The 14,133-nt window shown below is 48.8% G+C and overlaps 1 protein-coding gene across 1 annotated transcript; it reads right to left on the reverse strand.

Annotated features, from left to right (window-relative positions):
- Positions 1–396: 396 nt before the first annotated feature.
- Positions 397–12,841, reverse strand: LOC148047191 (major histocompatibility complex class I-related protein 1-like). The gene is made up of 7 exons (XM_087711118.1): positions 12,809–12,841; positions 9,708–10,053; positions 7,738–8,013; positions 6,847–7,134; positions 6,266–6,318; positions 4,719–5,078; positions 397–648 (listed from the first exon to the last, which is right to left on the reverse strand). Exons 1-7 carry the CDS (start codon positions 12,839–12,841, stop codon positions 397–399), a joined length of 1,608 nt encoding a protein of 535 aa, XP_087567244.1.
- Between the last annotated feature and the right edge of the window lie 1,292 nt (positions 12,842–14,133).

The following is a 14,133-nucleotide window of genomic DNA, read 5'->3' on the forward strand; positions in this document are numbered from 1 at the left end:
AAAAAAATATTACAATACTATTTTTGCGTTGTATGAAAATTTTTGTTGCTCCGTATAAAATTTTTAATCAACACCCCCCCACCCACGCCCCGCGGTCAAAGGTGACCCTCTTTACCAATCTGAAAATCTGGTCACCTTATGCAAGGCCAAAGTCTGAGAAGCAGGTCTGAAGTCCAAACGGAGGTCACATGGAGTGCAGGCTGGAAGTCATGTAAACAGCAGCCACAAAGTGACAGTACCTGCATGGCAGGGAAAAATGTGTGGTTGTTTCTAACACTACATTGTGCGAATCTTGGATTAAGGAGGGTGTGCTGGTATTACTCCATAGGAGGAAAGAGGCAATCGACCGACCTCCATTGTGCCTCCCTCTGTTCAGTCCTACTCAACGGGTTCTTCTCATCCCTCCTGATCAGCTACAGCAAAATCCTTCTCCATCTTGGGCTTCTGATTGGGTCTGTGAGCCCTCCAGCTAGATCTCCATTTCTCCCATTTCCTCTCCAGCCAGGTGCTCCACTGGTTGTTTCTCTGAGGGGCCCCCTCTGAAATCTCCAGAGCTGCTCCTTCCACTTTATCTGAATAGGCATCTGGGGAAGCCTTCAGAGGTCTTTTCTCTCCTTCCCTTAGCTCTGTCTTCTCACCACAGCCACCCTGTAGGGAAGGAAGCAATCATATAAACAGGTCCTCCCTGAGAGAGAGAGGAATTTCTAGGAAGGGACATCACTTCTCCCACCAGTGTTTCCTCTCTCTTGTCTCTATTATACCTCCAGCTCATCATCACCAAGAAGCCTTTATCCTAGAAGGCCTCTACCCATCTTTTTCTAGCTCACCTTCTCTTTCTTCCCCTCCCCTCCAGTCCTTCCTGGACAGAAATCCCCCATTTTCCCAGGGTGCCCCACTTCTTGTTCCCAGCCCTTTTCCTGTCACATTCTCCTTCCTTGGAGCTGGAGGGCCAGAGAAGCTGAGCTTTGACTGATTTTCCCTTGTATTGCAACCAGATCAGAGGGTCCCCAAGAGGAGGGGCTGAGCCCCAGAGGAGCCCCAGACAGCCCACCGTCCCTCCATGGCTGCCTTGGGAAGACTTTGAGGATGGATTCCCCACCCCAACAATCCTGAAGGTGTTGGCTCTCAGGTATTCTCCAAGCCCCAGGTTTTGTCTAAAATCAGAAATGAAGAGGTGATAAGTTGCCTGGGAAAGCCAAGGGAAATAATCAAAACAATTAAAAAGCAAAAGTTAGAATGTTTCAGGCATGTGATGCGATACCCAGAAACATACAGCATACAGATTGAAGGCAAGTGGGGAGGGTGGAGGGACCATAGATGGGCCGGAACATTAGGGTCATAACGGGGAGGGGCAGATATGGCGGGAACTTCAGGGCAAGCCATTACCGGGGAAGGAGGGTTCCCTGCGTCATAGGGATCCCTCCTTCCGGCCCTGTTAGTTCCACTCCAAAGCCAGATGGCGGAAGTAATCAGGACCCTGGTCTCAGATTTTTGTTGCTAAATGCCAGGTCTGTGGTTCACAAAGCTCCCCTCGTCCAGGACCTAATTTTAGACGAGGGGGCAGACCTGGCATGTATTACTGAAACCTGGCTGGGCCCGGAGGGAGGAGTCCTCCTCACTGAAATGTGCCCAGAGGATTTTCAGGTGCTTCATCAACCGCGGCCCCAGTTAAGGGGTGGGGGAGTGGCCATTGTTATCCGAAAGTCTTTAGTCCCTCTGCTCCAGAGCTTGTCGGGTATGAGTCCTTGCTGGTGAAGTTGGACCTTGCGGGTCAAGTGGGCTTGTTGTTAATGTACCTGCCTCCCAACAGCGAGAGAACAGCCCTCCCCTCGCTTCTCGAGTCAGTAGCTGAACTGGCAGTTGAGTTCCCCAGACTTATGATCCTTCAATCTGCCTTCGCTCGGCGAGCACTCTGATGGAGCGCAGGAGTTCATGGCTTCCATGACAGCCATGGGCTTGACTCAAATAATTCAGGGCCTAACTCATTCATCAGGTCACACGCTCGACCTCGTATTTCTCTCGGAGCAGTGGAGTTGTGATCTTGGTTTGAGGGGTAGTGAGATCTTGCCCCTGTCATGGTCGGACCACTTCCTACTGAGGCTCGACTTCCGGAGACCAATCCCCCACTGTAGGGAGGAGGAGCCGATTAGGTGGTTCCACCCCAGGCGTCTTATGGATCCTCAGGGTTTCCAGACGGCGCTTGGTATTGTGCCTGATACTCTCGCCCACAGTCCGGTGGAGACCTTAGTTGCTGCTTGGATCCAGGAGGGCTCCTTGGTTCACCAAAGACCTCCGGGAGATGAAGCGCCAAAAGAGACGCCTAGACGCCGCTGGAGGTCCAGTAAATCCGAGTCAGACCGAGCACTATTAAAAGCTTGCATCGGAGTATACCTCTCAGCAATCCGGACAGCTAAGAACACCTATATTGCCACTCTGATTGCGTCCGCTGAGTCACGCCCAGCCGCCTTGTTTAGGGTAACCCGCTCCCTCCTGAATGGGAGGGTTGTGGATAATTCCTTACAAGGTAGAGCGGAGGAGTTTGTCCAGTTCCTCGCGGACAAAGTTGCTTGGCTTCAGACAGACCTGGATTCCAATTGCGTTGAGCCAGCCGAGGCACCGGGGGAAGGTCTTGAGCGACATTTCTGGATTGATTTTCAACTTGTTACTCCTGATGAAGGCCATGGGAGCAGTGAGTGCCGCCACGTGTGCACTGGACCCGTGCCCCTCCTGGCTGGTCGCGAACAGCAAGGAGGTGATGCGGGGCTGGATCCAGGTGGTAGTGAATGCCTCCCTTCGGGAGGGCTTCTTTCCCCGCCATTGAAGGCAGCGGTGGTGAGACCCCTCCTGAAGAAGCCATCTCTAGATCCAGCCATTTTGAATAACTACCATCCAGTCTCCAACCTTCCCTTCGTTGGGAAAGTTGTTGAGAAAGTGGTGGCCTTTCAGCTCCAATGGTCCTTGGATGAAGCCGATTATCTGGATCCCTTTCAGTCTGGATTCAGGCCTGGCTACAGCACGGAAACTGCTTTGGTCGCACTGAGCGATGATCTCTGGAGAGCCAGGGAGGGAGGTCATGCCTCCGTCCTAGTGCTTCTTGACCTCTCAGTGGCCTTCGATATCATTGACCATGGTATCCTTCTGCAGCGGTTACAGGAGGTGGGGGTGGGAGGCACCGTCCTTCGGTGGTTCTCCCCCTACCTCTCAGACAGGTTGCAGTCGGTGTTGGTTGGGGGGGCAGAGGTCGACCCCTAAGCCCCTGAAATATGGGGTTCTGCAGGGTTCGGTCCTGTCCCCCCTCCTGTTTAACATCTACATGAAGCCGTTGGGCCAGATCATTCGGCGGCACAGGATAAAATACCACCAGTATGCGGATGATACCCAGTTGTATCTATCCGCCCCGTGCCAACTCAGTGAAGCGGTTGACGTGATGTGCCAGTGCCTGGAGGCTGTCAGGGTCTGGATGGGGGTAAACAAGCTTACGCTCAATCCAGACAAGACTGAGTGGCTGCTGTGTTTCCCTCCCAAAAATTGGCTAAGCATTCCATCACTCAGGCTGGGGGGTGAAATTTTACGCCCCTCAGACAGGGTTCGCAATTTGGGAGTCCTCCTGGACCCACAACTGACCTTAGAACATCATTTGTCAGCTGTGATCAGGGGGGCATTTGCCCAGGTTCACGTGGTGCACCAATTGCGTCCCTACGTGAACCAGGAGGCACTCGCAACAGTCACTCATGCCCTTGTGACCTCAAGACTGGACTACTGCAATGCGCTCTACATGGGGCAGCCCTTGAAGAGTATTCGGAGACTTCAGCTCGTCCAGAATGCAGCCGCTTGAGCGATTGTGGGTGCACCTCGGTACACCCACGTTACACCTATCCTCCGCGAGCTGCACTGGTTACCGATTGGTCTCCGGATACGCTTCAAGGTGCTAGTCATTACTTATACAGCCCTACATGGTATTGGACCTGGGTACTTGAGAGACCGCCTCCTGCCAATTACCTCCCAAAGGCCCATTAGATCCCAGAGATTAGGCCTCCTCCGGGTTCCATTTACTGGCCAATGTCATCTGGCTACTACCCGGGCTTCCAGGCTTATCTGTGGCTGCTCCGGCCCTTTGGAACGAGCTCCCCGCAGAGATTCGGACCCTCACTTCTCTCCAGGCTTTCCGAAAAGCCCTTAAAACCTGGCTGTGTCGGCAGGCCTGGGGTTGATGAGTTCCCCTCCCCTCTCGATTGTGTGGCTGTTGGTTGTCTTTAAAATTCCCCTGTACCTTTTCTGTTGTAGTTTCTTTGTGTTTACCTCCCCCCTCCCCTTGGATTTGTGAGCCACCCTGAGTCCCTCAGGGAATAGGGCGGCATATAAATAAAATAAACCTCAAACCTCAAATGAGGCAGAAGAAGAACATTATGGCTTCAAAATCTAAGGGACCCATTTGGACAAAACTCAACAGTACTTTTTCATGCAGTTGTTGATAAAAAATAGGATCACCAACATGATCTCCAACGTCTGATGACAGATATAGAAGAAGAAGAAGAAGAAGGAGGAGGAGGAGGAGGAGGAGGAGGAGGAGGAGGAGGAGGAGGAGGAGGAGGAGGAGAAGAAGAAGAAGAAGAAGAACTACTACTACTACTACTACTACTAGTAGTAGTAGTAGTAGTAGTAGTAGTAGTAGTAGTAGTATTGTCTCTTAAATAGACTTCAACAATAGTGAGGCTCACCTCTGATATCATTTTGGGTGGGAACTTTGCCTGTGATTGAATCTCATCTTCAGTGGTACAAGTAGAGGAAGAACAACAGTTTTCTAAAGGAAGGTGTTTGACGTAAGCTGTCATTGTCTGAGGGAGATTTTTCCTGTATTTCCTCCAGCAGCCTAATAGATGGCAAAGAGAGAAGACAGCTAGTTTATTTCTGGAGCAGCAGCTCCTGCCTGAGATGGATTTAAGCTGAAGACCCCAAGGGGGCCAGGTGGTAAAACTGCCTGGATTGTAACTCAGCATCTTGATTTGCTTATTATAAATGAAAGGCAAAATTGTTGGCTGTCTAGAGGTGCTGACCATGGGGAACTGGAAGGGAAATTCCTGGGAGTTATTGAGAAATGATCAAGTTGAAACTGTCCGTGTTCCCATTAGAGCTCCTATAGGACATCACAGTCCTGTTTCTCCAACACCAGTGAAGCCATTTAAAGCTGCCCAGCAGGGCTGTTCCCGGTTGGGGTTTCTAACTAAACCATCACTGACTTTTATTCAATGATGCTAAACCTCTGGGAATTCTGTTATTGGTACAAGAGAGAAGGCGCTCCCCCATGTGTGTTTTGATTTCTACTCCAAAACCCCAATCCCAACCTCTCCTGAAAGGACCTTGGCCACCATCAATTGTTTTTAAGCAAGGATGTTAGACTTTTGGGAATTGGTAAAAGGCAGGTGGTGTTCCCCACATAATCCAAACATGGCAGTTCTTAATCCAACTCTCGCAACATTTGTTTTGATTTCTACTCCAAAACCCCAGTCCCAACCTAGGCAGACTGAAGATCTGGTCTTGAAAGCTAAGGTGGGTCTGATTGGTTTAGCAGTTGCACCTGAGACTAGCTGGCAAGCAAGAGAAATCACAAGCAAGGCCCATCCTGGAAGGAGGAAATGGGACAATTTCTGAAAAAATAACATGGATGCATTGACTCACACTTGGTGAAGCTCAACTGAGAAGACCTTTCCCACATCCCTGCTCCCTCTCACGTCTCTTGCTCTGAGTAGGAGCAGAAGAAGCAGCAGCAGCGGCTGCTTTTACCACTGGGGCTTCCTTCCTATTGTTGTCTGTCCCCAGGTGTGACTGCAAGCAGGGGAAGAGGACACAAGGCCCCTCCCTCCATTGCCCCCACCTTCCACCAGAACTTCCTTGATCTTTATCAGGGTCGGGATTATTGTTTTTCAAGCACTTTCCAGACCATTTATGGGACTTTTCTTTGATTCTTGAGCCCCTGATATTTGCTCCTTTGAAGGACGTCCATTAAGGCCAAAGAGGCTTCCTTCCAGACAACAGGAAGGTGGAACATTCTGAGATTTAGGGGAAGTAGAAAAATGGCTGCCTTCCTTTCTCCTTCCTTTCTGACTCTCATTCAAAATGTTGCTTGTGGGGATCTTGTGGGGATCCTGGCTGCAACTATCAGGGAGACCCTCTCCCACCCACGTAAGCTCAATCAGCACAGAAAGACACAGGACTTGGGGGGGAGGTCAATGGATGCATTTCACTTACAGATCAGGAAGAGAATCACAGCTCCCAAGATTATGATCATCACAACTTCCACCAAATGAAATAACCACATATCTAAAGAAAGAGAAACATGGTTCTGATTAGACAGATTCTGACTTCCCTGACATGGATATGCTGAGCAATGGAAGCATTTCCCAATCTGAACTGGCCTCCATGCAGTGTCTCCACATGAAGGAAGCCCCCTGTTCCCCTGAGGCTGAAGAGGGAAGAGCAAATGGCCTTGAAGTGGCAAAGGAGGAGCCACAACCAAGGGAGAAGGCAGATAAGGAGGAGATTTCAACCTGGGCCAAGAAATCAGTTTAAGTAGACATGTTAAACAGGCCCTTCTCAAGATCACCTGAAGATAAATGGAGGGAGGCAGAAGCATTTTCAGATTGCCAGATTGTACCTGGCATTGTTTTTTTTATTATTATTCTGGTCTCCCTTGTTGGGCTGACAAAGGGCCAACCTCCCCCACTGAAAATGGTATTGATTGAACCCAATCTACTTCTACATTTATTTTTATTGATTATTTGATTTAATAAATTTAGATGCCACCCATCTCACCACAAGGTGACATATTGCAAATGCTGAGCCTCTCACCTGTTTCCTCCTCCCAGGCCAAGACCAGGGGCTCCTGCAAACCCTCGTGCTCCAGGTGACACTGAAAACGGTTCCTCTCCTTGGGGTCGATCTCAGTGCTGAGCTGGACATAATAGGTCCCATCTGAGTTGGGGGCAACATTCCTATGGAGGGTCTCATACTGGCAGACCTCTCCATCTTTCATCCAGGTGGCCTGGATCTCCTTGGGGTAGAAGCCAAAGGCCTGGCAGATGAGGACCTCCAGGCTGTCATCCACCACTTTGCGAGTCACTTTCCCCACTGGGGGCTCTGAAGAAAGAGTAACAACAAAGTTCCTGGGATTTCTAGAGTTTCTGTCAAGGTGATTTAATAAGTGGAAAGATCTCCTTTGCCCATCCTCTCCCTCTGCTCCCTCTCCTCCCTTGAACCTCTGGGACACTGAACTCTTTAGATTCATTTTTGAAAGGGACACATGGAGTTGGGGGTAAAGTTCTCACTCCGACCAAAGTAATTGCAATGCTTGGGCTTTGATTCAGTTTTGACACCCTAAATTGAATTTGTTGTCCAAGGTGGAAATTGGGAAGAGAATCAATCAGCTTTTGATTCTGCCACAAATGCAGGATGCAAAAATTAGATTTCCTCATGAAAAAGGATTGGATCTCAGCCTTAATATCTGGTTCCTTTGGTTTCCTTTTCTTTTTCTTTGAAGAACTTGCTTTTTGAGGGGTGACGGTTTGGAACTTCTTTTCCCTACTGTGGCAAATTCCCCTAGTTTGTTTTGGTAAGTTCCCAGTTCTGTTTCTGCCAGGCACATGAAGGGTGGCTTGGCTGTGTAGAGCACAAAACCTGAGGAGGGGAAGATGTGGAGGCCTAGAAAAAAACAGCACAATCTGAGCCCATTTGGCCACTCACCTGTCTTCTTCGGAGCCTCTTTCTGGTAGGACAGGAATTTCTGTAGCCACTCAATGCAGGTCTTCTCCAGGAAGTCTTTGCTTCTCTGGGACCACCATCGGTTTTTCTCCCACTCCTCCTTGACCTTCTGGGCCTGGGGCTGAGCTGTCACCCATCTCAGGGTCTCCTTGTGGAAGCTGATGAAGTCCATCCCATCGTAGCCATAGTGCAAAAACCATCCTTTGCTCCCGTCTTCAATGAGCTCACAGCCCAAATTCACCTGCCAGGTTTGAAGCCCTGAAATGCACAGAGAGGGCGTAGAAATATCCAGAGTTCCTCTCCCTAGAGACTTTCTGCTCAAAACGATTGAAGTGTCTACTTCCCACCTATCCCACCAGGGGAGGGAAAGAGATGTTGCCTCTCCTCTTCTTTTCAATGGTGGGAGATTTTTTCTGTGATCTGGGGCTACACTAAGACTTCTAGAAGATCACGAAGACCATAAGAGTGTCTGTCCTGGAAGCCATCTTTTACTTTGGATCTTCAGGCCTGCCACATTTAGTGCTGTGGGAAACTGGGAGGGGGGATTGTATGGAGTAGGGGAGATATCTAGCCATAATAACATTCCTTTCTCAGAGAGTCAAGGACATCTTGCCCTGCCCCTGGAGTGGTGTGGCTGGGAGGCATCTCCAGTTGGGACGGTGCATTGATTGGACCATGTGATGGACATGTGGGTGCTGGGGCAGGGACTTGGACTTTCCTTTGGGTGGGAAAAACCTGGAAGCTTTCCGATTCGGGTTTCCCCAGATGTGCCAATATGACATCTCTAATAAAATGGAACTTTGAGGAACTTCTGGCCTTGGAGTCTTCTTTTGTTGGGGGTGTTACTTGTAACCCTGACAGAGAGAGAAGATCTTGGGGAGGAGAAGCTGTTTTCTTTCCTTTGCAGGAAAGGATCTTTCATCCTCATGCTCCTTACACCCATTGGTGGTCAAGGGCAGAGACAATATTATCCCTTCTTGGGAAGGAGTGTCAATTACCAAAATCGGGCACCAGCCATTTTTCCATTTCTCAGTTGCCACACAGGAATGAGGGGGAGGGAGAGGTTTGGAATGTCACTCCAGTCCAGACCAGACATAACACATACCGTATTTTTCGGAGTATAAGACACACCAAAGTATAAGACGCACCAAGATTTTGAAGAGGCAAATTAAAAAAAAGTTTTTGCACTATGCAGACCTCACAAAAATGGCTCGTTTTTCATGAAAATGGGCTTGTATTTTTTTAAGGGCATGAACAGCCTTTAGGAGCCTTGTAGAATGCTCCTAGGGGTTGGGGGGCGCAGAAATTGAGCAAAAAATGACCCAATGTTTGCTCGTTTCCGCCCTCCACAGCCCCCAGGAGCACTCTGGAATCTTCCTAGAGGCTATGCACGGCCATTTGGGTGAAGGGGACAGGGTTTCGGGAAGCAAAAAATGTTGTATTCAGTGTATAAGATGCACCCAGATTTTCAGCCTCTTTTTTGAGGGAAAACGGTGTGTCTTATACTCCGAAAAATATGGTAATTGTCCCATAGGAACCAAGATCATCTCCAGAGGTCCCTGAGGGAGATGGAGAGGAGTGACCTAAAAGCTCTCCAATTAACCGAATTGGCCAATGTGACATGTGACACTTGGGGGGGGGATCATTTACTCTTTTATTTATACTGAAACCGTGGGAAACATTTAGAGTTGCTTTTGCTTTTACTCATGCCGATATGTTGTAGCCGATAAAGAAGTTCTTTGAGGAAGGTTCCAGTCTCAGAATTATGATTTGGTTGGGTTCATTAGTCAGAACTTTGGCACAGGGTTTATCTCAACCCCCTAAGCTCCCACCCACCCCCTTTTCTGTTCTTTGCCTACTTGCCTCTTTTCCCATTAACCAAAGTGACAAGAGGTGGGAAGGTGAGATTTGGGAGAGAATTCGGGGCTTGAAGACAATTCAGCCTCTCTCACCTCCAATCTGGGGGTTGCGGTTTGATAACCACTCCAGGTCAGCTCTGAAAATCCTCTCAGGTGTCTTTAACTCCTCTGTCTCCATCCAGGGCACCAGAGGAACTGTCATCCCATTGAGGATGTCATATCGAGCAATGGGATGATCATCCAGATGGATCACGGAGAGGAACTGGGGCAGCCCTTGGTTGGGCTCTGATATCTTCAGGTAGGAATAGCATAGGGAGTGCCTGGGGGAATCTAGAAGAAGAAGAGGGTGAAGGACAGAATTAGGAGGGTCTCCAGCTCCAGCTCCTCCCTCGATGCTCTCATGAAAAGCAGCTCTCAAACAGAAGGCCAACTGTCTGCTCTACTTTGGATGATTCCAGTCATCCTGGAAAGTGGCCAAAGGAGACCCTGGGGACTCTTGGTTGACTTGGGAAATAACTGGACATGGCCACCTCAGGTGAGGGGACCCTCAGGGCTCACTCGACTGCTTCTGGGCCTGACCCCATTGGACCCCTCATGCCCATGGCCTGAAGGACAGCAGGGCAGGAACTGCTTGGAGTTTCACCTGAGTAGGGAGACTTCCTGATCCTTGGAAGCTGCACCACACCCAGAAGAAGCCACTCTTGGTCACAGGCCTCCCGGGGAGACTTTCCTGATCAGGAGGGAGCTAGACTGGAGGGAGGCTCAGCCTTTCTCCTGGTAGGAGTGGGGAGGAGTCGGAGGAGGACAACAGAACTTTGAACATCCTGTTTTCACTTTCACTCCTCGCTCAAACATTTACACAGAACTGGAAACATTTAGCTGTCAAACTTGTGGCCTGTGGGTGGGATGTATTATGTGCATTTCAAAGCGATGAATTGCCCATCTTTCTGATCACCAAGCTCAGCATTTTAGTCCCTGAGCCACCACATCCCTTATTGGGTGGGGGGGGGGAAGGGGACCAAGGTACAATACACTGGAATTGGGCCAAACTTAAACATTCTCTTTTGATTTGAATACCTTGCTCAGAAGTTCATTCAGAATTGTTGACAAATTAAACCCCAAAGGCTATTGTCCCACAGGAGCCACGGATTATTATTTTTCTTAGTATTTTTTCTTAATTTATCAGCGTTTAAAATACAGAAGTACAAAAAGAAATTTGATTGTGATTGGATTATAATCTGCCCAGGTGCTTGTTTCAATCTTGACTTCTTGTGTGTTACAAATCAGTTCTGTTGAGGCCCATATCATATCAATTCTGGAAAATGATGAATATCTATTTGAATAAAAAGTATATTGTTCTTTTGTAGGGTTTCTTTCTCTCCAAATATCTTTTAAATTTGTTTCATCTATCATCCTGAAAAAAGGATTTCGGAAGCAATTTTCTATTTAACTTTGTTGTTTTGTGTGTTTTGTAGTCCATATTCTGGTATACAATGCCATTGAAATCTCCCATCATACAAATATCAACATAGTCCACATCAGAAATTTTTTTGTGGAGTTTTTTGTAAAATTCATCTTGTTTTTCATTGGGTGCATAAATTGCGATTAAGAGTATTTTTTTGATATTATCCACTGGAGTATCACAAAAATTAAGTGTCAACTATAAAAATACAGAATTATGAGTAAAATGAAAAAAGAAAAAAGGAGAGAGAAAGAGAGAGAGAGAGAGAGAGAGAGAGAGAGAGAGAGAGAGAGAGATCTCTTACTTAAAAAAGAAAAAAGGAAGAAAAAATTCTTCAGTCCAATTCACTTAAAGTTTAAAACCAGCCATCCATATGTCTCCAATATCTCCAAAAGGAAAAGAGAGCAAAGAAAAAACAGGAATTAATACTTCAAAGCTGCAGAAAAAAAGGAGCCAAGGAGCCAAGGAAAAAATCACCACCTCCCCACCAAGATAGTCATAAGCTCTGCCACCAAAACAAGAGGAAAAGAAAATAAAGTTTTTTTTTTAAGATGAAAGTCTTTCCATGGTCACTCTGAGCTTTTCCTTAGTGCTTCTGTTTATTCCAAAGTAGGTTTCCAGATACTGAAAGTTTCCACAGCTGTATAAACAAACAACTGTGTTCCTGCCCCTATCAGTTCTTAACCAAGTAGCCTTCAAGGGAACAGCTTCTCTCTAAACAATTCAGATAGTAAAACTTAGTAACAATGTTTCAAGTCCACTAGGTGGCAGTGTTAATTGTATCCGAGGAGGGAAAAAGGGATCTTGGCACCTCCGCAATCTCTTCCGAGGGGAGTAAGGGGGGGGGGGTGTTTCACCCTCTTCCTTCGCTTCGATTTTCAGCCGCGTTGGGTGAATGGAAATTCGTATATTCTTCCATTTATAACCAGAGGAAAGACCGAAGAAAAGGGAGGGAAAGGGAAAGGATCCACTCCCTCCCGCCGGTGCGGCCAAAGGATGAAGGTTCAAGAGGGACCCAAACTCCCAGGGGACCATTTTCACTCGCTGTCTCCGGGATCCAGGCTGGCTTTCTCCGCCCACCGTCGCCCAGACTGCGGCGCCCCTTCTAGACCGCGCTACGGACTTCCCAACGTCACAGAGGAAGGAGCGGGAGCCTTGCAGCCTTGGCGTCCTTGTTCCCTTCCGTTATCCCCACTCCGCCCTTCACGTCCCACTTAGATTCTGGGACTGCAGCTTTCTGCGACAAGCCGCTGCCTTCTTTGAACCGAAACGGGGAAACGCCTCCTTCATGATGTCCTAGAGAAAAGGAGGATCAGGAGGATTCCAGAATTTGAGGGGCTGCCACAGAGAAGAGGGGGGTCAGCTTGTATCTTCCAAAGCCTCTGAAGGCAGAACAAGAAACAATGGATGGAAACTGATGAAGGAGAGAAGCAACCTGGAATGAAGGAGAAACTTCCTAACAGTGAGAACAGTAAACCAGGGGAACAGAAGTTGCCTTCAGAGGCTTCATCACTGGAGCTTTTAAAGAAGAGACTGGGCAGCCACGTGTCTGAAATGGCACAGGCTCTCCTGCTCGAGTTGGACTAGAACAGGGGTTTCCAGACTTCAGGCGGTGGCCCACTACCGGGCCAAGGGCTAATGGCCACCGGGCCGCGTGACTGAGTGCATACACTTCCGCAGGGACACACAGCCCCACTCGCGCGAGCCTCGTTGAGGGAGCTTATGGTCCCACTCGCGTGAGCGTCGCCAATAACATCACCGACATGAACGCACGCACACATGCACTTGTCCCTCCCACAAAATCATCCCCTCTTCCCCCCCTGCAGCTTCCCCCCCCCTGCAGCTTCCCCCCCTCCAGGTCACCAACCCAGAAAGGTTGGGGAATTCTGGACTAGAAGACCTCCAAGGTCCCTTCCAGCTCCCTTCTGATTGATCGATTCCTCTTCTCCAGGAGAGATAAGCGAGGTTGACTCTTCCCTGCTGAATAGAGGCCAGCCTTGCAGTTCTTCCCCACTCCGGAGGAGGGATCGCTTGCCCCAGGATATGACTCAGTCCCCTCCCCACAAGACCTCCCCTGGGGTTCAGGGGGAAAGCAGGAGAAGGGGAGGACGGGGAACAGTCTTCGGGTGGTCAGCGCTTTCAGAGAGGGGGCGGGGTCTCAATCTTTTGTGGGCGGGTGCTTCTAATCAAGGCAAGAGGGGGAAAAAACCCCAAGGAAGTCCAGTTGCCTTTTGGAAAAGCCCCTTTGGGACAGACCGATGAGAATTTTAACCCCTCCTTCCAGCTCAGCCTTTCCATCTCCTACAAGATGATCCATAGGGCCCCTCAATAGACCCCCTCAAGGGTTCCCAATTCTTGAAAGAACCACCTCCTCAATTTGAAGGAGAGGTTTCTCCCATTCCAACTTTTCCACAATGACGAGACGGGATTTCTGGATCACTCCAAGTCCTTTTCAGTTCATGGGATGTCTTGTGCGAGGGAGAAGAGAAAATTGGGCGGGGGGGGGGGAATCACAACACAAGGAAAGACTCAGGTAGGCGCTATGATCTGCATGGAAGATAACAAAGGAGTTGAAGGTCTGAATGGTGGCTAGAGAGGCAACCTTTCCAAACAAAGTTTTCTCATCGCGAGCGAGCTGGCTGGCCCATTGAGGACGGGAGCCAGAAGTATGACCCCCCAGGGCTGAAGTTTAAAAACTTCTCTTTTCACTTTTACTTCTGTTCTCGCAGAATGGGAGCTAATTACCGACCAGTTACCAAAGTTTTAAGTAACTTTGCAACTTTGCCACTTTAATAAGACTTGTATGCCGCCCACTCCCTAGGGACTCTGGGCGGCTCACAACAAAAGCAAAAACATAAAAATATTTAAAATACAATTATTTAAAATAAGATATCATCCATTCAATCAAGTGGGGCTGGATTTTAATCAACAGCCCCAGGCCTGCCGGAAGAGCCAGGTCTCAGGCCAGGAGAGTGGTAAGGATCCGGATCTCTGCGGGTAGCTGGGTAGCTCGTTCCATAAGTCCGGCGCAGCTACAGAGAAGGCCCTCCCTCGGGG

Source organism: Thamnophis sirtalis, unplaced genomic scaffold, assembly GCF_051295495.1.
Source record: "Thamnophis sirtalis isolate CommonGarterSnake01/CBP01778 unplaced genomic scaffold, rThaSir2_p1.2 scaffold_3, whole genome shotgun sequence".
NCBI lineage: Eukaryota > Metazoa > Chordata > Lepidosauria > Squamata > Natricidae > Thamnophis > Thamnophis sirtalis.

Bases quoted from the DNA above. Each gene is read 5' to 3' on its own strand.
- LOC148047191 (XM_087711118.1), bottom strand. From the start codon at position 12,841: ATGTCGGTGATGTTATTGGCGACGCTCACGCGA. The intron at 10,054-12,808 runs GTGGGACCATAA...CATCCAAAGTAG, and splicing joins TATTGGCGACGCTCACGCGA to AGCAGACAGTTGGCCTTCTG. The intron at 8,014-9,707 runs GTGAGAGAGGCT...TGTGCATTTCAG, and splicing joins CCGCAACCCCCAGATTGGAG to GGCTTCAAACCTGGCAGGTG.